The 22,755-nt window shown below is 40.3% G+C and overlaps 2 protein-coding genes across 6 annotated transcripts in view; one reads left to right on the top strand and one right to left on the bottom strand.

Annotated features, from left to right (window-relative positions):
- The window catches only part of matn4 (matrilin 4), a 36,977-nt gene extending 21,950 nt beyond the window's left edge, over positions 1 to 15,027 (bottom strand). For all 3 annotated transcript variants that reach the window (XM_042510600.1, XM_042510607.1, XM_042510615.1), the window contains exon 1: positions 14,764 to 15,027. The gene's annotated coding sequence lies outside the window, so the exon portion shown is untranslated. The remainder of the gene's footprint in view (positions 1 to 14,763) is intronic.
- rbpjl (recombination signal binding protein for immunoglobulin kappa J region-like) overlaps positions 8,136 to 22,755 on the top strand; it is a 41,514-nt gene continuing 26,894 nt past the window's right edge. For 2 of the 3 annotated variants that reach the window (XM_042510633.1, XM_042510625.1), the window contains exons 1-6: positions 8,161 to 8,207; positions 8,596 to 8,748; positions 14,669 to 14,816; positions 21,136 to 21,270; positions 21,803 to 21,873; positions 22,008 to 22,123. In XM_042510633.1, coding sequence (XP_042366567.1) covers positions 8,694 to 8,748; positions 14,669 to 14,816; positions 21,136 to 21,270; positions 21,803 to 21,873; positions 22,008 to 22,123 — 525 coding nt within the window. In that variant the 5' untranslated portion in view covers positions 8,161 to 8,207; positions 8,596 to 8,693. Of the gene's footprint in view, positions 8,208 to 8,595; positions 8,749 to 14,668; positions 14,817 to 21,135; positions 21,271 to 21,802; positions 21,874 to 22,007; positions 22,124 to 22,755 lie in introns of all 3 variants that reach the window. The other variant, XM_042510641.1, reaches the window with a different exon arrangement.

Genomic DNA, 22,755 nt, shown 5'->3' with positions numbered 1-22,755 from the left:
GCCACGTAGGCGTGTTATGGAGCCATAATGGAAAGATGAGCCCTTTATACGTGGGAGCGGCCACATATGAGGGATTTCTGGGAGCTGATAGTCCACGATTTCACAGAGGAATTGTGGATTTAAAACTAACAGCTCTTGTAGCGCCTGCTGCATCGTGAGGGAGCCAGTTCCTACTGACAACATACCCTTACCAACACACACACTGTTAGTACAGGACCAGCACAATGGTGAAGTAGACTTGACTTGCTTTACACCTACGATGAGTCATAAAGTTTTTAAATAAATGTGGAAAAAAACACCCTGAAGTTTTAAGTCAATACAGATTGTTGGACTTGAAATACTTCTGACCAGAAGTTAGAAACAAAGTCCACTTTCTGCAATGTTTAAAACTAATTCTTAGAGGGAAAAATGCACACACACACACACACACACACACACACACACACACACACACTCACACTCACATTCACACACACACACACACACACACACACACACACACATACACTCACACACACTCACACTCACATTCACATGCCAAAAGATGTCAGAGGCAGCCTGTTTAATGTAGATGTGAGCAGAGTGGGAGGACAGAAGGGAGGGAGTGGGAAGACGAGACAGATGATGAAAAGTTTTTCTTTGGCGGCTCAAACGGTGATAAGCAGTAATTTCAGTGTGTTTGTTGGCTCACGAAGGCTGGAAACCAGGCTGGTGAATTTATCAGCTGGTTTTATGAGCTCTGCAGCTGGTGAGATGTAGTTACCATGGCATAGACTCTGTGTGTGTGTGTGTGTGTGTGTGTGTGTGTGTGTGAGAGAGAGAGAGAGTGTGTGAGTGTGTGTGTATCTGGTTCATTGTGTTTCTGCTTGTAATTTTTCAGTGGCCACAAAAAAATGTTTGCACTGGACGTTACATTTGCACATTATTATGAAGTGGATACGATGAAACTTCATGTTTTAAAAGTGCTTTAGTTAACATGTGCTTAGGTTTAGGCACAAAACCACTTGGCTGTGGTTTGGGAAATAAAGTATATTTTGGCTTAAAATGTCCAGTTTGGGGGCACAATTGCAGCAAGAAAAGCAGTGAAAAAACGGGAAACTGCTAAAACAATTGCTTTTAATGCCTTAAATCCACAAAAACAATTCTGATTCACTGAATTACAACTGTGTTTTGTTTTGAAAGTGGTCTGCAGCTATAAAAATTTTTATGTGATGCATATCAAACATGGAAACGTGGCCTTTCATGGTGTGCAGAATAGTGAGATGCCAACATTTTCTTCTTGCAATTTGACTGACATTTCCCAGGAATGTCGCTATAGATGCCAAGTTAATAACACCTATAAAACCTCATTCAGTGATAGATACTAACTTTTGTTTGTTTTTTATTAAGACATTTATTTATATACAAATCTTCAAGATTATTGTTGTATCAGTTTCCTCCTGAACAGGGATGCACTGAAGTTTATCTGAACTCACAGAGGAGAGTTTTTAATGCATCAACTGATTTAAGAGTTTGGTTTTGAGCCAAGTTTTTTAGGACTGTGTGTGTGTGTGTGTGTGTGTGTGTGTGTGTGTGTGTGTGTGTGTCTGTGTCTGTGTCTGTGTGTTGGGGACAAAGGCTTCTCAGTATGCAGTATGTAGCCAAATTCCCCCAAACACCCCTTTCCTGTCTCCCTCACAGGTCGCTCACCGCACAACAATCTGTACTACCATCCTGCTGCTACTGAGCACGTGCAACACACACACACACACACACACACACACCTCGGCTCCCCCTCAGTGTGGGTCACAGACCAACATATGTTCTATAAATATCCACAAAGAGAATCATTGAGCTGCGATATTTTCTTGTTAAACATTTCATTGACTGCTCGTGGTGAAGGCCGCTGCTTGTGGTGACTGTGGGTCCGTTAACAGTGTGTTTCTTACTCAGCTGTTAAATTTAGAAGTGGAGATCCTATTTCCTTCAATTAACACTTTAAACAAATTAAAACAGCGTCTGCTCTCTCGCCACCTCTGGGAATACGCTTTATTCAGCCTCACACTTTTAATAAGAACCAGCGTTCCTGTGGAACCTTAAAAATGTTCAGACATAACAAATATGATTTTATGAACTGTATTTTTCTGATTTTTTTCATTGCAAAATCTCAACAACAACATAAAAATCAGTATCTGTTTAGGTTTTTTTTTTTTTTCAAATTAATTTACTGAATCCTTACTCTTAAACTCGTCATGATGGGAATCTCACATACATAGTGAGAAACACAAAATTGCCAATGAACCCCAGATATTTCCCAGTTTTAACCAGATTAAATTCATCATGTTTTATGTTACATTAACATTTTGGCAAAATTGTCCTTAAGAGAATAAAAAGTCTGCACAGTAGACTGTGCTTCCATAAATATTAAATTAAATTAGCACTGACATCTAATTTATTAACATCTGGATGTGCGTGCATTTAAAAATTTACAAAATTGTCCTTTTCTGTAATTAAAATACGCTGTTTTAATGTGGGGTTTTTTTGTTGTATTTCTAAAATTTAGTTACTAAAAAAAAAACATCGTCAGTCCCAACTCGTCAAATATTGATGCTTTGCCAGTGGCTGTAACATCAAACATTTAGGGACAGAGTATCAAATGACACTCATCACATGCATCTTCTCTTTTCAAAATAAACTTCAGTTTTCACAGAAAAAAAGTTTCTGCTCGTGACATTACATACAGCGTTTTTCAAAATAAACTTAAAACGTTGATTTCCTTAGGTTCAGGTAACAAAATGACATGGTTAGGTTTAAAAAAAAATTTAAAAAACCATCATGGTTTGGTCTAAATTAAGTACTTTTGTAGTAACGTCATATAACGTCATTAAAGTAACTTGACTGACTTTTGGTGTCACACGAGACACAAACAGACGTCTCCTGGGTGAAAGTTCTCGTACCACCACTTTAGGGTGCCTCTGTTAGGCCGCTGACTCGGCATTAGTATTTGATGACTTGGCATTAAAAAAGTCTTAAAAAGTATTAAATCAAATTTGCCTTAAGTTGCAGGAACTCTGTGAACTGTGATGCACATTTTATTCATAGAAAATTAAAAAAATGTTTTTGTGCAACTACTGCGTGAAATTACAGGACGATTAGATGAACACTGATGTTTAATCTGGAAGAAAATGTTCTTTAAATATGAAATCAAAGAAGAAAAGCAGGTAACAGCACACCAGGGAGCAGTTTGATGCCACTTACAGGAGCAGAGTGTTAAACAAGCGTACAGTTTACGGAGCTGGTTGTTAAAACAGAGTCAAAGAGCAGCGGTTGTTGACGTTGGCATGAATGTGATATTACTGCGACAAATGAAACACTGGCTGTTTCTTAAAAGGTCTTTTCAAGTGCAGGCAGTAAAAATAAACCATTAAATTTCCTCCAGTCTGATTTTTGTTGCAGAGATTCAGGGAAAAAAAATCTGCTTTATTGTAACTTTCCAGCTGCTGTACGATCATCAGCTGCCATGAAGCTGAAAATGTAAAAACAAAGTATAACTCTCACAGTGGAATCACTGGAAAAGTCTTTGTATGTTTTTCTTAAAAACATATTAAGCTAGTCTTCACCTAGGTCACTGATAGGAACGCAAAATAAATTGTATGGCAGCAGATTTAACCCTTTTCATCAGCACACACTCCAAACTGCAGTGACACACACCTGATTAAAAATCAGCAAAATTTCCCTTAAAAAAAAAAAAAGAATTACAGTTAAAAAGTATTTAAAGTATCAACGGTAGAAGTACCTGTTAGGCAGAACGGACTCTTTTTATAGTGTTAAGTTTCATAACTGATGAATTAAAGTGAGATCAGTACTTTAGCTGCAGCTGATGGATGCACATTTTAATTTAATTACATTATATAATGTTAAATAGTTTAGTCTATAACCATGCATTTAGAAATTTGTCACAAATTTTATGCAAAATTGTTTGTACTTTTGGTGTGAGTATATTTTAAATTTGCACCTCCACTTTAACCTTTTTACACTTCTGGAGTTGCTTACATTTTTCCTGCGTTATTGATAATTTATTTTATTTTATTTCATTTTATGTATATATGCACTCTGTATATTTGGACTATTTCCTAGTTTGTAACAATTTCCCTCGGGATAAATAAAGTTGTATCTTATCTTTAAAAGTTGCAGAAATTTAAAAAATCAAGTAAAGTACAAGTACTTCAAATTGGTATGTAAGGACATTGTTTAGTAAATGTACATAGTTGCTTTCCAAAAGATGGAATAAAATTATGGGTCCATATTTAGGACATTTTAACGACATCTGTCTGTCTCCATCAGCCTGAGACTACAGAAGTTTAACACTGTAGGCTTCAGTCCTCCTTTAGTTCTCTAGTGTTGCTCTGAACAAAACACAGAAAGTCGCTTCTTAATAAAAGTAAAAAAGCAAAGAGGAAATTCTTTCGGCAGAGTAAACGTCAGCATCACGTGACGCTGAACACCGTCAGTCCTGAGTGTCCTGTTACTGCTGCCCCCTACGGAGCACAAGGTGTTAATGCATTCTGCAGACTTCCTGTGTTTGGGCCCCTGATGTCCACTCAGACCACAGTCAGTGACCCGACTCCGACATCACTCTGCGGCTTCTGCAGAACGCATTACAGAGCACAGGAAGTAAACTGTGTTAGGTGAGAGGTAACAGTTCATCGGCTTAAACACGAGTTAGAGGAGCTGCAACTCAGGATCAGTTTGATTATCGATTCTTCTGCTAAAAATCAGCTCATTTATGCATTTATAAAATATGCCACAAAACAGTAATAAAAGCCTGTTATGATATATAGAATTCAGATAATCAGATATCAGTTCAAATCCTAAAGATGTTCAGTTTAGTATCCCACATTTTTTTACAGGAATTTTCTTTTTTTTTTTTTTGATGCAGAAATAATCAATAATTATCAAAGCTGGCAACACATTGTCATCCCAAGTTGTCCAATATCGCAGCTTGGTCAGTGGACTTTCACGTCTACATCTGACGTGCCGGGTATCGTCCTGCTTCTGTTGTTAACGTTCAGAGACGGCGTGTCTGTTTACGTCTGTTAAATGCTTTGTGTCTTTCGAAAATACACTTCCATTGTTAGATGCATACAGTCTTTTTCAAAATAAGCTTGTGTCAGTGAAGCAGCTTGTATTTATGTTTATTTCCTTGTGCAACAAAAGCACAAGTTTAGAAAGAAACATCGTGGTTTAGTTCAACATTCATACATGGAAGCAAACAGCGGGGGACTTCAGCTCCTGTTATTGAGTGTAGGGTACAGGATATTGTTACTGACAACATCTAAAACTGCGAAAGGTGCCTTTGTCCGTCGGTGTGTTTTTAATGATTTGGAAATGAGAACGTGCTGCATGTTCAGCGAGCTAAAAACTTTCTGAGAATGGTACAACGCAACCAACGCAATGTTTTAGTAATGTTTTCAGCAGCCAAGTTTCCTTTTAGTTCCCAGAACGTTCCTCTTAAATTTAGGGTAACATTTATAAACATCAAAAAATGTTTAAAAAAGAAAAATTGTTTTTTTTGTTGTTAACATTTCACATTACAATTACATTTTCATAAAAAATGTTCTGTAATCTCAGGCTGCAATAACATTTTCGTTATTAACGTTCCTCTTTTGTTCTCATGAAACATTGTGGAAACATTTTATTAAAAAAAACATTCTATGATCTGTCTCCTCTCAATATCACCTTAACAGTTACACTTAAAACGTTTTAACCTGACAGGAGCATTATTGGGGGAAAAAAAACTTTATTTGAACATTAGATTAAAATGTTTTATTGCATTTTGTGAGTAATGTTTGTTAGTATTGTGGAAATGTTCCCTGCTAGCTGGGATTTGCAGAATAATTTTGTCAATAACCAAGTAGATTCAATTGTTTCAGCCTTAGAGGAGCGTCCCTCTGCTGCATGCATATTTGTCCTGTTTACATAAATTAAATTGTGGTTTCAGGTTCAATCATCTGGTCACTATTTTTAAATAACAGTAACTGTGGAAACCATTATTTAATTCGGTCTAAACCAGACCATTTGTCTCCTGTCACAAATGTAGAGACGTCCTTAAATAAAGAGTAGATCGAAATAAAAACCTCATCTGTTATCTGCATTTAAACTCCAAACTGAAAATGTTTTTCCTCTGACTTTCCCACAATTAAACCCCATTTTGCAAAAATCCATATGCTCTTAAAAGATTGATCACGTTAATGATAAATTTGAAAGTTTGTGTCCTTGTGTGCACGCTGAGCAGAGGCACAGAAACGACATATTTCAGTCAAAATGACTGTTTTTCAGTTTGCTTTGGATCGATCTTTTTTTTAAGTTTCTCCATCGCTGCTCGGCTGAGTTTGACTGATGCGACTTCAAACTGTTCCTCTGGCGTCTCGTGTAGTTCTGAACAAAACAAATCTGTTTGACAGAATTTCTGAATACGCAGTAATGACACGACTGGTCACAGTTGGCAGTAAAGAAGTCAAACTTTAGCGTGTTTCAGTGTTGTATTTATGGAGTGATCTCCCTGACTGATATTTGTTGTTTCTCTCCGTTGTGACTGATAGGAATCACAGGCGTCCTGTCGAGTCCTGCTGTTTGTTTTCAGCAGAGTGTAATGCTTTTAGCAGCCTCTGACCGTAGAGACGCTGCAGGACACGTCAGCCTGAGAGATAACGGCAGCTGAAGGTAAACATGTTTTGTTTCCCCGAGGCCACAAACTTATCAGCACTGTAGTCTTTAAAATAAATGATTAAGTTAAATTATATTACTGATGGTGTTTTCTGTTTTAAAATGATTCTCTTTCTTCTTTCTCATAGTTAAACAAGCAGATTGATCCACTCTCATATTAGTCTGTTCTATAGGAGGCCGACACCAACAGCCGGCTGGTTTATCATAAAGAATGAAAACAGGAATTAAAGTTTTTCCTAAAGGTAACAAAATCCATCAACCAGCAGCTCTAAAGTGCGTTTGCCATTTTATGTGTGTTTATGCGCAGGACTATAGACCGAATCACTTGCACTAACAACAACAGTTACTTCTGGGCAAAAAACTAGCAATTGGTTTCAGTTGCAGAGATATCGAGGCAATATCTCACGACAGGGAGTGCTGTTATACTGAATATCATCACGGCTGCGGTTCAGTCATAGCCACGAGGCTGCAGCTGGTTCTACAATATATATATTTACAGTAAAGGTGATAACAGGTTATGTTTTGTGTGATTATTCAATGATTTATTTGGCTCTGTCAACACAAATAGGTCGGGGGCAGACTTCTGCCAAGCAACAAATAAACTTTCCTGCACACTAGCTTGAACAGAAGGCGCTCAGTAGCCTGACAAGTAGGTGCCTGCTGCGCAAGAAAACAATAGCTTCGAAGGCAAAAAAAAAGAGGCATGTGTACACGCCCTTAAAGCGGAGAAAAAATGCTTCTTCCTTTCTGTCTCCGTGTAAACTGGCAATGCACAGATCTTGTGAGAACGGGGATGGTGAAACTTCCCAAATCTCTTTCCAATTTTCTGCTGGCCTGGCAGGCTGCGTTATGAGTTTTATGCTGTTGATATTTTTTGCATTTGTACTGTCTGCAATTTTTCTCCACACAAGTTTCAGTTATAAAAAAGAAAATCCAATAGGAACGAAAACACAAAAATAACATGGTTCAATTTTAGACTGATTGGATAAAAAAATGTTGCAGAAAAAGCAGCTCGTCTCTGTGATGTTTGCCAAAGAGAAAAGGTGTGTGTGAGAAACCTGCAGCCATACAACAGGTGATTATCTGCTTATCCACACAGACTGAGAGATACAGTAATGTACACACACACGCACACACACATACACGGCGGTCAGATAACAGGTGTGGGATGGAGGGCAAACATGAATACGTGCACGCGCGCGAGTGCGCACACACACACACACACACACACACACACACACACACACACACACACACACACACACACACACACACACACACTTAAATATGTTTTCCAGTAAAGCCTCTGTTACTGTAGATGGAGTGTATCGCAGACCGGACTGTGTGTGTTTGACATGTTGTAACTGAGCTGACCTGCTGTGACGTGAATCTGTGAACTAACTGTGTGTCGATACAGAGCATCTGGATGAACGAAAACTGAACCTGCAGCTCAGAAAACCACAACGAGAACAAGAGGGTCGTCACCAGCAGCTTGACTTCAGGTCAGAAACAGTTTTTATTATTTGTTGTTATTTATTTTGTTGCTGTTGTCATACTGACAGTACAAGAGAACATTAATGAACTTTTCATGTTTTTACTTCGTGTTCAAGTTCTCGTGGTCTGTTTTTGGGGTCTGTTAGACATTTAAATCCACGATGCATCATCTCCAGTGAGACAGATTTGTTTAGTTTACGCAGGATGAGTTTACACAGATATCAACATTTCAGCGGACCATCAAGCTGTAACACAAAGCCAACGTGACGTTCAGTGGACAGCTGCATGAACTGAATTATCCAGCTCTCAGCCCTGCTGACGGACACTGAAGTCATTGTTTTAGTCCTCCATAACGATATCTGCCAAGCTTGCTTTTTGTTTGTCCACATCGCTCAGGAATTGTTGTGCAGCTCCGTCACACACAAAGATCTCCAACAGTAAACGGTTCTCTTAAAAACAGCAGTGACGATGGACCAGAGGAACGCCCCCTCCTAATGTCAGCACAGACCGCCATGGACGAGTTAGACATCAGGGAAGATGGCAGGAAAGGTGAGTAGGAGATGAGTTTGACATCTTATCGATATCAGAGTTACTTGTAAACAATGTGACATCAATCAACAACAAACAAATTCTGAAAAATGAAACAAAACATCTGAGCCTGACAGGGAGGAATCATTAAGTCTGCAACAACTGTTAAACATTTTGACCTGATGATGGCGCAAAAAAAAAAGAAAAGGTCAGAGGATATGAGTCTTTCTCTGTCTACACAAAGAAGTTTTAATCTGCTCACAAACACAACTATAAACCAAATTTTAAATGATCTTTCCGTGTAAAACTACACTGTGATAATATCTTATACTCTTCTCTCACATTCTATCAATCATTCGACTCCTGACCCCTGATAACCATCCCACGACCTCCTGTCGGGGTCGTGACCCTGAGGTTGAGAAACGGTGACAGGTGACAGATATTTGACCCCTTTTTTGAGATCCTAACTGCTCCTCACTGTGTCAGAGGCGACTGAACACCCTGCAGGAGGTGCTTATTTTTGATGTGGGGCTTTATGAGATACAGTCGTCGTATTAAATACAGTCGCTGGCGATCGGCACGCTCCCGGTTTGTAGAAACAGACGGGTGCAAAGCGTGAATGAAAATCCAAAACTTGCGTGACAGACTTCAAAAATGTAAAAAAGAAAACATACTTTCTATATTAAGAAAGTATGCATGTCTATTTTCTTTCAGTATATCTCCTAAAATCCTAAACATTGAACCTCTGAGAGGTCACAAGAAACTGCTGTAGACCAAAACCTCAAACAGGAGAAACATTGTTTTTTTATCTTCATTTATGTTTTTTTTTGTCTCCTCCTGTGACACATCTGACATGTGAAATCAGATGTTCAGAGTTACTGTAGACTAGAGACGACCCTCTCCTCCCTCCTCTAACCCCCCCCCCCCCAAAAAAAAACTAATATTAAAGCAGCAGGTGGCAGACGGAGTGAAAGCAGAGGAAAGTGGGTCACATAGTTTGAGTTACATATTCAGTGTTCAGAAGTTCGTCTGATAATTTGACTGACAGCCCAAATTCACACTGAGATGAAACATATCGAACAGCAGCTCTGCAGGTCAGACGTTAGAGAGACAGACAGGTACAGACCACATGTTCAGACAGACTGAGACAACAGACAGGCAGAGAGACGGAGGAAAGGTCAAAGACAGACAGGTTGGATGTGTGCAGTGAAACAGACAGACAGGTTGGATGTGTGCAGTGAAACAGACAGACAGGTTGGATGTGTACAGTGAGACAGGCAAAAAGGTTTGATGTGTGCAGTAAGACAGATAGAGAAAGGTGAATGTGTGCAGTGAGACAGTTTGGTTATGTGCAATGGTTTTGTACAGTCAGAGGTGGATGTGTGTCCTGAGACAGACAGTGAGAAAGAAACACAGACAGGTTGGATGTATGCAGTGAGACAGAAACACAGACAGGTTGGATGTATGCAGTGAGACAGAAAGACAGACAGGTTGGATGTGTGCGATGAGACAGAAAGACAGACAAGTTGGATGTGTCCAGTGAGACAGAAAGACAGATAAGTTGGATGTGTGCAACAAGACAGTGTGTGTGTGCAATGAGACAGACAGACAGGTTGGATGTATTCAGTGAGAAAGAAAGACAGACAGGTTGGATGTGTGCAGTGAGACAGAGAGACAGACAAGTTGGATGTGTACAACAAGACAGTGTGTGCGTGTGTGTGTGTGTGTGCAATAAGACAGTGTGTGTGTGCAATGAGACAGACAGACGTGTAGTGGTTGGTGCAGACAGACAGGTGGTGTATTAGCAGACAGACAGGTAGTGGCTGGTGCAGACAGACAGCTAGTGGCTGGTGCAGACAGACAGGTAGTGTGTGTGCAGACAGACAGGTAGTGGCTGGTGCAGACAGACAGCTAGTGGCTGGTGCAGACAGACAGGTAGTGTGTGTGCAGACAGACAGGTAGTGGCCAATGCAGACAGACAGGTAGTGTGTGTGCAGACAGACAGGTAGTGGCCAATGCAGACAGACAGATAGTGGCCGGTGCAGACAGATAGGTAGTGGCTGGTGCAGACAGACAGGTAGTGTGTGTGCAGACAGACAGGTAGTGGCCGGTGCAGACAGACAGGTAGTGTGTGTGCAGACAGACAGGTAGTGGCTGGTGCAGACAGACAGGTAGTGGCTGGTGCAGACAGACAGGTAGTGGCCGGTGCAGACAGACAGGTAGTGTGTGCAGACAGACAGGCAGTGGCCGGTGCAGACAGACAGGTAGTGTGTGTGTAGACAGACAGGCAGTGGCCGGTGCAGACAGACAGGCAGTGGCCGGTGCAGACAGACAGGCAGTGGCCGGTGCAGACAGACAGTAGTGTGTGTGGTTTGATTGACAGCTGGAGTCTCACTGACGTGAGGACACAGCACTTCTTGTTAGCGGCGTCAGATTGGAACCAGATGTCGACTCTGCTACTGTTAGCAGTTTCTCTCTCTGCTGACTGTTTTACTGTCTGCCTGCCTGTCTCACTGTCTGTCTACCTACCTGTCTCAGTGCCTGTCTCACTCCCTGACTTCCTGTATGACTGACTGACTCTCTGGCTGCCTGATTATCTGTGTGACTGGAGGCCTGAAGCTGCGTTCACAAACACTCTGAGTGTAGATCAAACTGACAGTGAGTCTTCAGACGTCTAAATTAATTTGTTGCACAGAGCTGTCCAGCTCTTCTCTTCACTAAGTAACGCTAATTTAACATAAGCTCTGGATGAATTCACTAAATTGTCACTATTCTTACAGAAAGTATGGCTGAACGACTGGTCGTGTCACTCAACATTTTACTGTGAAAACTGATTGAAGAGTGAAACCAAGCGGCAACCTTCAGGGCTGAAAAATGAAGCACGGAAGTGCCCAAAACTGCAGTTCCTCTCATGCTGCCTTCATGCGCTCCTCCGAAATATCACATTTACAAATTACAAGCACATAAATGGCCTTCCAAAGTCGTAATTATGAGTGGGCAATTGGGAAATTTTGATAATAACTGAGTTTTGACGTTTCAGGGCAGAAAAAGTGGAAAGCATGGAGACAGTGTCAACAATGCACAGTAAAAAATGATATAGTTAGTTATTTTCTTCATAGTAGCTATCATTTACTTTTAGTAGCTGGAGATTTTAGTATCTGCATATATTAGCTGCAGCAAGCAAACTTCTAGCTATAAAGCAGGCGGGAGAGTACACTAACACTGATAACATTATTTTATTACAAGAGTTGCCGACTTGACGTCATAATTGCAAAAGTCAATGTCTGTTCAATGGTAAGAAACTTTTACATGAATTCACATATTAAATATCAATTTTCAATCACATGTAAAGTGTAATATGGTATTCATGATAACTGCTGTCTATGTAGAGTGACTTAGATTAAATATGGATACATAAAAATATTCTATACAGTATAATATGTAAAATACATTTAATAAATAAATGATGTATGGAACAGAAAACAAAGTGGAAACAGCTATCAATCTCTTGTTTAAATGCTCTTAGCATTAAAATGCAACCCTTCCAAAAAGGAAGTCGGAAGAACGACTTCCCAACTCGAAAACTACGACCTTCTGACATCACATGAACGCAGCATTATTTCCACTTGAGGCTGGCGCCAAAACAAAGTCGGTCTCTGTAGACCTCCATGTTTAAATGTCCAACTTTTACAGCAGAAATAAACACGTTTACAGCCTGGTACTTTTGGTCTCTGTGGCTAGTTTCAACATTCATGATAACTGTACGGCAGGTCATTTTTTATATCTCTCACATGTGTACGATGGGACGATTGAAGTCATTTCTTTATGCTGCATTTGAATTTTTATACAGAACCAAACGATGGCAGCATCATGTAGTTTTGAGGAGACAAAAGAGGTGTGTGGCCTTACATTTAACACAACAGCGTTTGCCCGTAGCGTGACATATGACATACATGTCGGCAGCGCTTTCTTAACAATAACAAAGGCATAACTTATCAATAAAGATCATTAACTGTCCCTGCTCTATGGCGGCTGATCTCGCCCTCTGCGTGGGTTCACGCTGGATGTGGAGCGGCCGCAAAGTGCACAGATTTTCTATAGACGGTTTGACTGCTCAGCACAGGCGCTGAAAGCACGCAGTCAGCGCCTGTGCTGAGCAGTCAAACCGTTCACACCGAACACGCCACAGCCGTGAGCTCCGCAGCAGGCTGACGATCTGCAGCCATAGTTTTAGTGTCTGGTTATTTTTAACTGCGAGCTGCAAACGAATCTGGCAGAAAATACCCTAATACTCTACTAGAAAGGATACATTGGATATTGCATGAATGATTTGATCATGATAAATGATAAAATATGCATCCAGTGATTTCATAATGCTTGTAAGCTCTGTCTAAACAGAGGAGGAGCAAAAAGCAGACACACACAGTCAGACACAGAGGCAAGCAGAGACAGGGCTCTCGGTGTGATTAGAAAGGAGCTGAGAAGGAGAATCGCTGCGGAACAGGGTACAAATATCACGGCTTCAAAACCTCACACCTGACCCGTCCATGATCCCGTCCTGCCGGCTGTCCCTTTCACACAGACCTCAGCGTGGCACTTTTACTACCTCTGTTATTGACTCAAAGGCGAGACAACTCTGTTCCAAACGTTTTTCACCGTTTAAGCTTCAACTTAATGTCTTCTAATCATCTCATCCGATTTGGTCCTTTTCTTCTTCTGCAGTGATTTAATAGTTGAAATTGAAACCAATTGTTAATCTTCACTAACCAGCTTTGCAGTTTGGTTTTGTCAGTTTTCTAGAAATTGGTTTAAAACTTGTGCTTCAGTTCAGAGTGATGGCAGAGTGGCTTTTAGCCTGTTTATTTATTTATTTATTTATTCATTTTAGTGGAACTATCTAACTTGTATTGGACAGATCTAAGAGTAAAATGAAGACTGAACACCACAAACCAAATATCTTAAATATGTCAAACCTGGTCTGCACTCACTTGATGTCTAACTCCCCTCAATCTGTCTGTCCATCAGCCTGTCTCTCTGCTCTCTGATCTGTCCTCCTGCATGAATGCTGGCTTTCTAAGCGTCTGCACAGAGCATCACCTCCAGGCAACCAGTGTGAACCCACAGCATTACTCTCACTCACTCACTCACTCACTCACTCACTGACAAGCTCACTCGCTCACTCCACTTTTTGGTATTAGTATTTGAGGACTAAAACATGACAGGACATTTTTCTTGTTTCTAGATTCATTATTTCAAACATTAGGCACCAAAACTGCACAGAAATGTTCAGAAATTAGCAAAATCTTTTAGCTTTCCAAATCCATACTAAAACCAATCACAGCAATAAAATGTATTAACAACATTTCAGATATTAGTTAATATTGTACCTCTTTATCAAATATGTATTTATAACACACTGGACTCTCCCCAACAAGAATTTAAAAGCTTTTATAAGTTGGATTTATATGTAAGAAGTAAGATGAATTTGCCTATTATTTCCTCTAATAAAGAGTTAATTGATTTGTCTGTAAAATGTCAGAGAGGAGAGAAAATGCTGGTCGCAGTCTCTGAGGCTATAAGGTGACGTGCAAATATCTTCTCATGTCGATCAGGAGTAAAAAAAAATCCAAATTTATTCAGTATCGTGGTTTGAGACTGAGAAAAGAAACCAAAAAATATCTTATTGTAGAAGCTGGAATCAAGAATTTTAAACTATTTTTAGATGAAAATGACTCACATGATTAATGTTTAATAAAAATAATGCTGGTTTTCGTTTGGTGGACTGATGGTTTCAGTTCTGTTGGTGTGCTCTAATGATGAACCTCCTGATGCTGCAGAAATCTCCTCCTGCTTCTCTCTGAGTTAAAATGAAGTGTAAATGGAGCATAATTATCGCTGCTGTTCTTAAAAATAAAACTGTTTTTTTTTTTTAAACTGGCAGAAACATCTGCGACCCAGCCTGGATTCCCCCCGGCGGACTCCGCTCTGTTCTACCCCCCTGCTGTGTCCCCGGACCCGGTCAGTCCGCTGACTCACCTGGGGACGCTGCTGGCCGGACAGGACGCGCCGAGGAGCGGCGGATGGGACAGGTGAGACAGGAGAACCAGCGGCTCGACCTCCGAAACACAAAGTCCCGAAACACGCAGACGATGTCCCGGGTTCAGAGGGGGGGAGGTCACGGCTTGCTGCAGTTTATCCCAAACTTTGAGAAGCTTCACCGTCTCGTGAGGAATGAGCGCTCGGACGTGAAAATGCGTTCAGGGACGGTGGGATCGTTCCGCGTCTCCGCGAGCTCTCCTCGGTTTTACTCACTGCGGGAATGAGGAGGTGGAGGGAGGTGTGGAGGGATTAAAACGGCAGGAGGAGAAGCATTTTTGGGGGCAGAGACCCCTCCCCTCTGTCTTTAAAATCCGAACAACGGGGAGAGAGAGAGTTTGTGCAGGCAGCTTGGAGAGGTTTGGAGAGGTGAGGTGGCGCACGGAGCGCAGCGTGACGCACGCGGCATCACGGACGAGTCTCACTATGTTCAAGGTTAATTATCTAGATTAAAGCAGTTAAATATTTACTAATATTATTTAAAAACGTTGTAAAAATGTTCCTCTAATGACACACAGACCTTGTTTCCGTGAGAACAGCTGGATTTATTTTACAAACTTTAATGTTCTTTCACCCTACCATCTTAAAATGTATAAAAATCAGTATTATATTCATTGTAATTTCACTCGAATGACACCAGAAGCAGTTATATTTAAGATGTGTAATAGGGAGTATATTCAAATGTGTTTCCAAAGTTCATGTTATGTTAGTTTGTTGTATGATTTAAGATGAGATAAGACGTTACAGTGGCTCAAGAGTCAGAGGAGAGAGAAAAATGCAAAAAGGCATTTGAGAGACAAAAAAGATGAAATATTAGAAAAACATAAATTAGATAAAATAAAAAAAATAAAATGAAATTTATATACGAGGGCTATACTTGGGATGCCATTAAAGTCTGTAATTACCCTGTTAATTTTTTTTTTAAATCACGTTTAATCAGAGGGATGGAGAGGTGTAGTGGGGCGAACTAAGCGAAGCGGTTTTTTTTTAAATTATATATTCCATTTCTGAAAATATATACACTAAATCCTAAACACCGGTCCTTCAGTATGATCTCGAGTGTCCTCATTTTATTCTGCACCGTCCAGACTTCACATCTCAATCACTGTGCAGTCTTTATCAGAATGCTGTCTGTGCAGTGTGTGAGCAAAACGAAATTAAACGTATCAGACTTAAAAATTGTCAGCAGATTAAGGTGACGTTTACACAGCAACGCTTTTTGCATGAAACGCTTGACTTTTGTTGTGGTTTGGCCTTTCATTCACACGAAAACGCCGTTTTTGGGGCCTCATTATGCAAACTTGTGAAACCAGACACCAGAGCGTAATCTTTCGAAAACGCCTCCCCTGCTGTTGCCCTGGCAACAGGTGACACAAATCCTGTCAGAGCGGTGATGTTACAGCCTTTCAGAAAAACAGCCATGTGCAAGTCAAAGCCCCCAGGAAGTGCGCCAGGCACTGATGCAAAATTTACATAGCGGCCAAAAGTGGAATTACACTGTCCGGGTCGGTCACGTGACGCTCAGTGGCCCAGAAAGACTTTTCCCCATTGACTCACATCAGGAAAGAGACATCTGTAAAACAGTGAATACATTTTATACATTTATCCAGATTTAAACCATCCAGTCTGATAACATTTAAAAAGTCTAAAAGAGCTGTGAGATTAAATTTTATTAGGCTGCTAAGCTAGTGACGCGCTAATCTGGAAGTCTTTTGCTCCACTGGTGGAAGTTACCCGCTCGGCCTCACTCTGCTGCTGTGAATCTCTAAATACGCATGTTCTTTGGGCCAGTAGATCCAGGTATTTTACTTATTTCTAAACCCAGAAAAAGAGCTTTTTCTGCTTCCTGCGCCACTGAGCAGCTCTCAAAAGAATGAACGAGGCCCCGCCCCCGGGGCTGTATCCAGACTTCCTATAATACATCTATGATGTGAGCAGGAGGACAACAATAACAACAACGGGCGACTACAGAGCCGTGTTTGTGCTGCTGTCTCTACTGAGTTTATTAACACTGTTGGTTCTTGTGCGTGCGTTCGCCATCGTCGTCTTGTTTGCACTCAGCACTCTGTAGAAGATCGTCTTTATATGCAGTCATGTGGTCTTCTTCTATGGTGTGTCATTACAAAGTTACACTGCCAACCACTGTCTTGGCATGCATACCAAAGTGTTTTTGCAGATCCGTGCACACGAGGCTACAATGTTATCATATGAATGCAGATTTTGTAAAAGGAAAGACATTTCCATTATTAGCGGGCCGTTCTTGTCTCGACTTAGATGGCAAAAAATAAAAAGAATAAACTGAAAACATCCCTGAGCGCGTTTACATAAACATTGATGTTCTAGTTTTGATTGTATTCGGGTGTGAACATGAGAAATTTGGCTGATCATATCCCTGAATACGTGATAACAGTATTCAGGTGTCTGATGTTGGATTGAATTCTTCCTCCGCTGATTTCAGGTCGATTCTTCGTCTAAACAACTTTCCCAAACTGTCACCTGTCGAGTCGCTCTCACTAACAAACCTAATGCTGATTGTAGTCGTTACGAGTGTGAACGTCCAGAACAGCCTCCGCAGCAGAGGATGGACTTTTTTGGAGGTGAAAGTGTGTCCCTCTCCTGTCCTCTCCTCCCCCTCTGTCTTTCTTTCTGTCCTCTGTCCGTTCTGTGTTCTGGGTGTGAAATGGCAGAGGGTCTGAGCTCCCGACACACTGACCTTTGACCTTTGAGGAGGGAAAGGTCTAATTTAGTCTACATGCTGGCACCCTGGTGACTGTGCACACACACACGCGCACACACACACACACACACACGCACGCACGCACGCACGCACAGAAGCAGTCAAGTGTGAACTGTGGCGAGCGTGCAGGGTCAGTGGGATCCCCCTCATATATGAACAAAACATTCAGTATACAGACTCTCCTCCCTTACAAGGAGCAGTCTGCTCTCTGCAAACATGTTCCTCTGTGTGAGGGCAACAGGGAGGTTAAAAAAGACGTTAGTCATCCAAGATTTTATGGAAATATACCATTCATATTTTAACCCTTTGAAACCTGGGCAATGTGAAACATGGGAAGAGGGTGATGAGCAACTTAAGAAAAAATGACCCCAAAATTAGCAAAAAAGTTGTAAAAAAAAAAAAACTTCACAAAAATAAAAGAAAATTAAAAATAATAATAATAATAATAATAATTCAAACAAACAAAAATGAAAAGAAATGACCTGACAAAACTGTTCAAAAATGACTATAATTCCATAAAAAATAATTACATTTATAATTGTGATTATTTTAAATACATTTTTCCAGAACATTTTTCCTTTTTTAAAAAAAAATCATTGTCTAAATATACAAATTTCTTGAATTTTGCAGGACATTTCATGTCAAGTTACTCATTGCCTTTTTGAAAGAAATTAAATGACTTTTCTCAGAGTTCAAAGGTTTAAATACTAGTGAAAAGCATCTGAAGGCAGCACAAAAAAGTGATGTCGATCCACGTTTCAAAGGGTTAAATCTCAATTAATCTCTGTATTTTAATAGTGAATCTCAATCAATCACATTTTTTAAATCGTGTTTATTATTCCGTTAATTTGCTTGTCAAAACAGTTTCAAAGTCGATATGGACGATGTAGGTAATTCTTACCTGATCGTCTTGATTGGGAATCAGATAACAGCTTTGTTACTTTTCAGGAGTTCCTGTTGAGTAGTTTCCTCTGATTCACACAGCTGTGTGTGTGAAACTATTGTTCCCTGTGACGGTTTGACATATGACTGATCACAACATGCCATCCCGAGGGCGTCGCTCACGCTCTGCAGTCAGTTTCCGACCATTTAGCCGTGCTGTTTAAAACTTTGATTTAGGAACCGTTTACACGAAATCGTTCTCGCATGAAATGTTAAACTTTTGTTGCAGTTTGGTCTTTGCTTCACATGAAACAGCGATCTGGAGGTCTCATTTCTGTATGAAAAGCCAGTATACTGTATGTTCTCAGTTCATCCGTCAGGATGTCAGTGATGATACTGATGAAGTATCAGGGTCTTTAACCCTTTAACACCTGGATCATCATCAGTTTTCTTGTGCTTCATTTAGATGCCTTTTATTAACTTTTAAATCATTGAAATCAATGCAAATTAGTTTTAATTCTGCCAAAAATATGTGAAAAAATACAATAAGCAACTGCAAAAAATTAGTAAAATGTGATAAAGAAATGATATGAAAATATTTTTCTTGCAAATTTTTTGGGCCATGTGTTGTTAAACTGTGTGCATGCTTGAAGGAAAAAATGGGTCACCCATTTTCATTTCAACCACTCTTGTTTGTAATTGCACTCCACGTGGCGAATGAGCACTCAGAAAAGAGGGGTAAGGGTAAAAACGATAAATGGAATTGGGCCTAAACCCTAATTTATGTGCTCATACACTGTTTTCTGGAGCTCTTTGTCTGCAACAACTTTTTGTCGTCATCGACCACAAAATTCTGCTGTATATTTTCCTCCTTTTGTCGTCCTCTTCCTCTCGTGTCAACAGTCTTCATTATGAGTAGCATTCCAGCGTCGGGCCCCGGGGCGGCACCTCCTCATTACGTCGTTACTGCGGAGAAAACGCAGCTAATGTGACAGCTGCTATTGTTAGCGGAGCAACACGGGGCCGCTCAGTCCGCCGTGTTTCTGTTCCCTCGGTCACCAACCTGCTGTTCAGCCGAACTCCTAATGAGATCCAATCACACAGACGAGTCTCCACAACATGTTTCTGTTTCAATCTAATCGCCAACAAACAATTTCTCATTAACCGCTCAAACTGAAGAATTAATGAACCACATGTCAGCCAAGACAATACAGCAGCCAGAGTGAAATGAAATATTTTGCTGCCACTTTAGAGACTTTTTTTTTAGGTTGCAGCCTTACAACTTAACAACTCCTCACTTTGTCTTTCTGCAGGAGTGAATCATAACAAATATATATATCGTGTTAGAGTTGAATTGCTAATGCACAAATATATAAAAACGATAAAACACAAATGCAAAAATGAGTGAAAATATTTGTTTTGTAAACTGAATGCTGAATCCAACAGCTGCTTTTAGTCCCAGTTAGTTCAGCTTTCTTCTTGCAGATGTTTACCTGCTGTTCAATTTTCTGCTGTCACAAAATGTCCCAAATTTTAATTAGATTTTGAGTCCCTTTTGCAGTAAACCTACAATAAATAAAGTAAGCAAATAAATGATGGGAAAAAATTGTACATTTATACACAATCACCAGATGCCCTGTGTTTAGTAGATGTAGCAAAATGCTAATGTGCAACACCTGTCCACAAGAGGCTTTTTTTTAGAAAGAAATTCAATAATAAAAATCAAAGAAAATGCATCCACAAACTCAACAAACAACAAAAAAACACGAGTAAATCCATGTACACGATACACCCACAAATATCACACATACTTCCTTATAGATATATCCACAAATTAACAATTAAAATACATCCCCAAATCCATACACAGAAAAAATCTGCACAGATACAAAGTACAGCTGTGTCGACAGTAAAATTAAGGAACAAAAGTGACGTCCTCGTGTGTTTCTCTGTGACTTTGTGTCTCTGGTGTCACTCACAGTAAGTGCACAAGTGACAGGACGCTTTAAGGATGTAAAAATAACTCCTCCATTGTTTAATGTGACACTAATGCAGCGTAACCGCAGCGGAAACTATGGTGGACGCGTCTTTATTTATGTCTCACTGTTACAGAGTCCATTATGAAGACGGACGGAGATGATGTTTAGTCTGAGGGACTTAATGTGACACTAAAACGTGTTTCTTTATTAAGACCAAAGTCTAGTTTTTACTCGTGTCTCCGTCAGTCGTCTTTCTCACCACTTTAACGTGAGTGGACGTTAGAGTGGACATGAGAGGAACTGCAGCGTTCAGCACTTCTGTTAGGCTTCATTTTTCAGCCTCGGAGGTTGGTGCTTGATTATAACTCACTAACCTACACGGCAGAATACAAATATATATTTCTGACCTTTTGTGTAGCACATGGCTCAGACACAATAAGACTTTCTAGGCTCTGAAATAAGAAGTCTTAATGATTTAAAAGTTCAAAAAATATAAATTAATAATTTAATTTATATTTATATTATATTTATATTTATGTTATATAATTAATTAAATTATTAATTAAGCTTGTGTGCTGTTTGGGATTTGTTGTAATTGTTTGAAATAAAGATGAAAGTGAATTTTTTTCTTTGCAGGACCAAAGCTGGACGCCGGGGCAACTTAACAGTTTCACTTTTGTGTGTGTGTGTGTCTCCGTGTCCTTGTCCAATCAGGAGACTGGACCTGGGGTTTCAAGGCTGTCAGTTAGTGGGAACAACGAGGGAACCAGTAAGAGAAGCTCACGCAGACCAGAGCATCACCATCCTGCACGCCAAGGTCGCTCAGAAGTCCTACGGCAACGAGAAAAGGTTCGATTCTGTGAAGTTTTTCAGACGGTTCGCTGATTAACGCGCAACACACCAAAAATACACTCCTCAATTTCTGTCCTCACAAGAGGAAAGAGGAAAGACTACTGGAGGAAGTATTCACATAAAGTACTAATACCACGCTGTGAAAATACTTCTGTACATATAAAAGTGCTGCGTTCAGAACTTCATGTAAGTAAAGTAAAATATTTTCAACGATCTGTAGCCAAAATGCTGAATGTAAAAATACTGACTGTGCAGGAACATTCTTAAATTATATTCGATCAGAGCTGCCTAGTTTTAACCATTTGATTGGATTTTGGTCTGAGTTTAGGAGACGGGGGGGGTCTCCTGATCAGCTGTTTAGTCTTTACATCCGTGGTGGCTGCATCAGGGTCGGCGGGCAACACGAAAATGCAGAAGTACAGCCTGTAGTTCGAGCAACAGACCCAAAAGACAGCAAAACATCACCAAATGATGCGTCATCTGGTGATGTTTCGCCGGGCGAAGTCTGAACCGTTTTTTTGACCCGCAGGTTCTTCTGTCCTCCTCCGTGTGTTTACATCAGCGGTCACGGGTGGAGAGTCATGCAGGACCATCTGAAAGGTGAAGAGACAACGATAAAATCAATTTTAGAAGAAAATGTGTCACACAGGTCTTTGAATCCTCTGTTCCTCTCTTCTCTTTCTCTCCTTCTTCATCCCTCCATCGTTTTTTCTCCTCCTGTCGTCTCCATCCAGCTGCCGGCTACGGAGACTCTGTGTACCGAGTGTGTGGTTACATGTGTCTGGACAGCTCCAGCCAGTCTCAGGCCGAGTCCTTCAAACTGGTCTTCGATGAACAGCCAAACTCCAGGGTGAGAGCTCTGTGTGTGTGTGTGTGTGTGTGTCTGTGTCTGTGTGTGTGTGTGTGTTCATGTGTGTGTGTGTGTGTGTGTGTGTGTGTGTGAGTGATTTATCTGATGTAATGCCATGCACATACCTGTCTGACGGTGTCCGTCCTCACTGTCTCTGCTCGTCTGTCACATTCCTTCAGGGACAGACAGATTTTCTGGAAGTTTAAACTGGCCTTTGTCCCGCCTCAATTATCCCTGAAATTCCTCCATAAACAGTTTGACTCCGTCCATATTCTGTTTTTGTCTTCAGTGGTGGATCACATTGATATTTACACAGTTGTAGATTTGTAGGATGTATGTGTATATAATATTACATCATCAATAAAAAACAATGTTAATTATTTCCTTTGGGAAAAAAAGAAAAACTTTTATTGGAATAATCTGTTATTGAAAGGATGCTCCCCGTTTCTAGTATCCACTTTTTTTGTGTTTATTTTTGGAAAACACGTCGTACAAACTTTTTTGTTTCATCACTCCAGCGATCTGTGGTGATTTTAGATGCATAACAAACTTTTGTCCACGATGCAGCAGCCACACCAGAAAAAGTGAGTGGAGTCTTAATGACTGACATCAGTGACTGAAGGGACCTCAGA

This window comes from Plectropomus leopardus, chromosome 2, assembly GCF_008729295.1.
Source record: "Plectropomus leopardus isolate mb chromosome 2, YSFRI_Pleo_2.0, whole genome shotgun sequence".
NCBI classification, from domain to species: domain Eukaryota; kingdom Metazoa; phylum Chordata; class Actinopteri; order Perciformes; family Serranidae; genus Plectropomus; species Plectropomus leopardus.
This window is presented reverse-complemented; position numbering and strand designations above follow the sequence as displayed.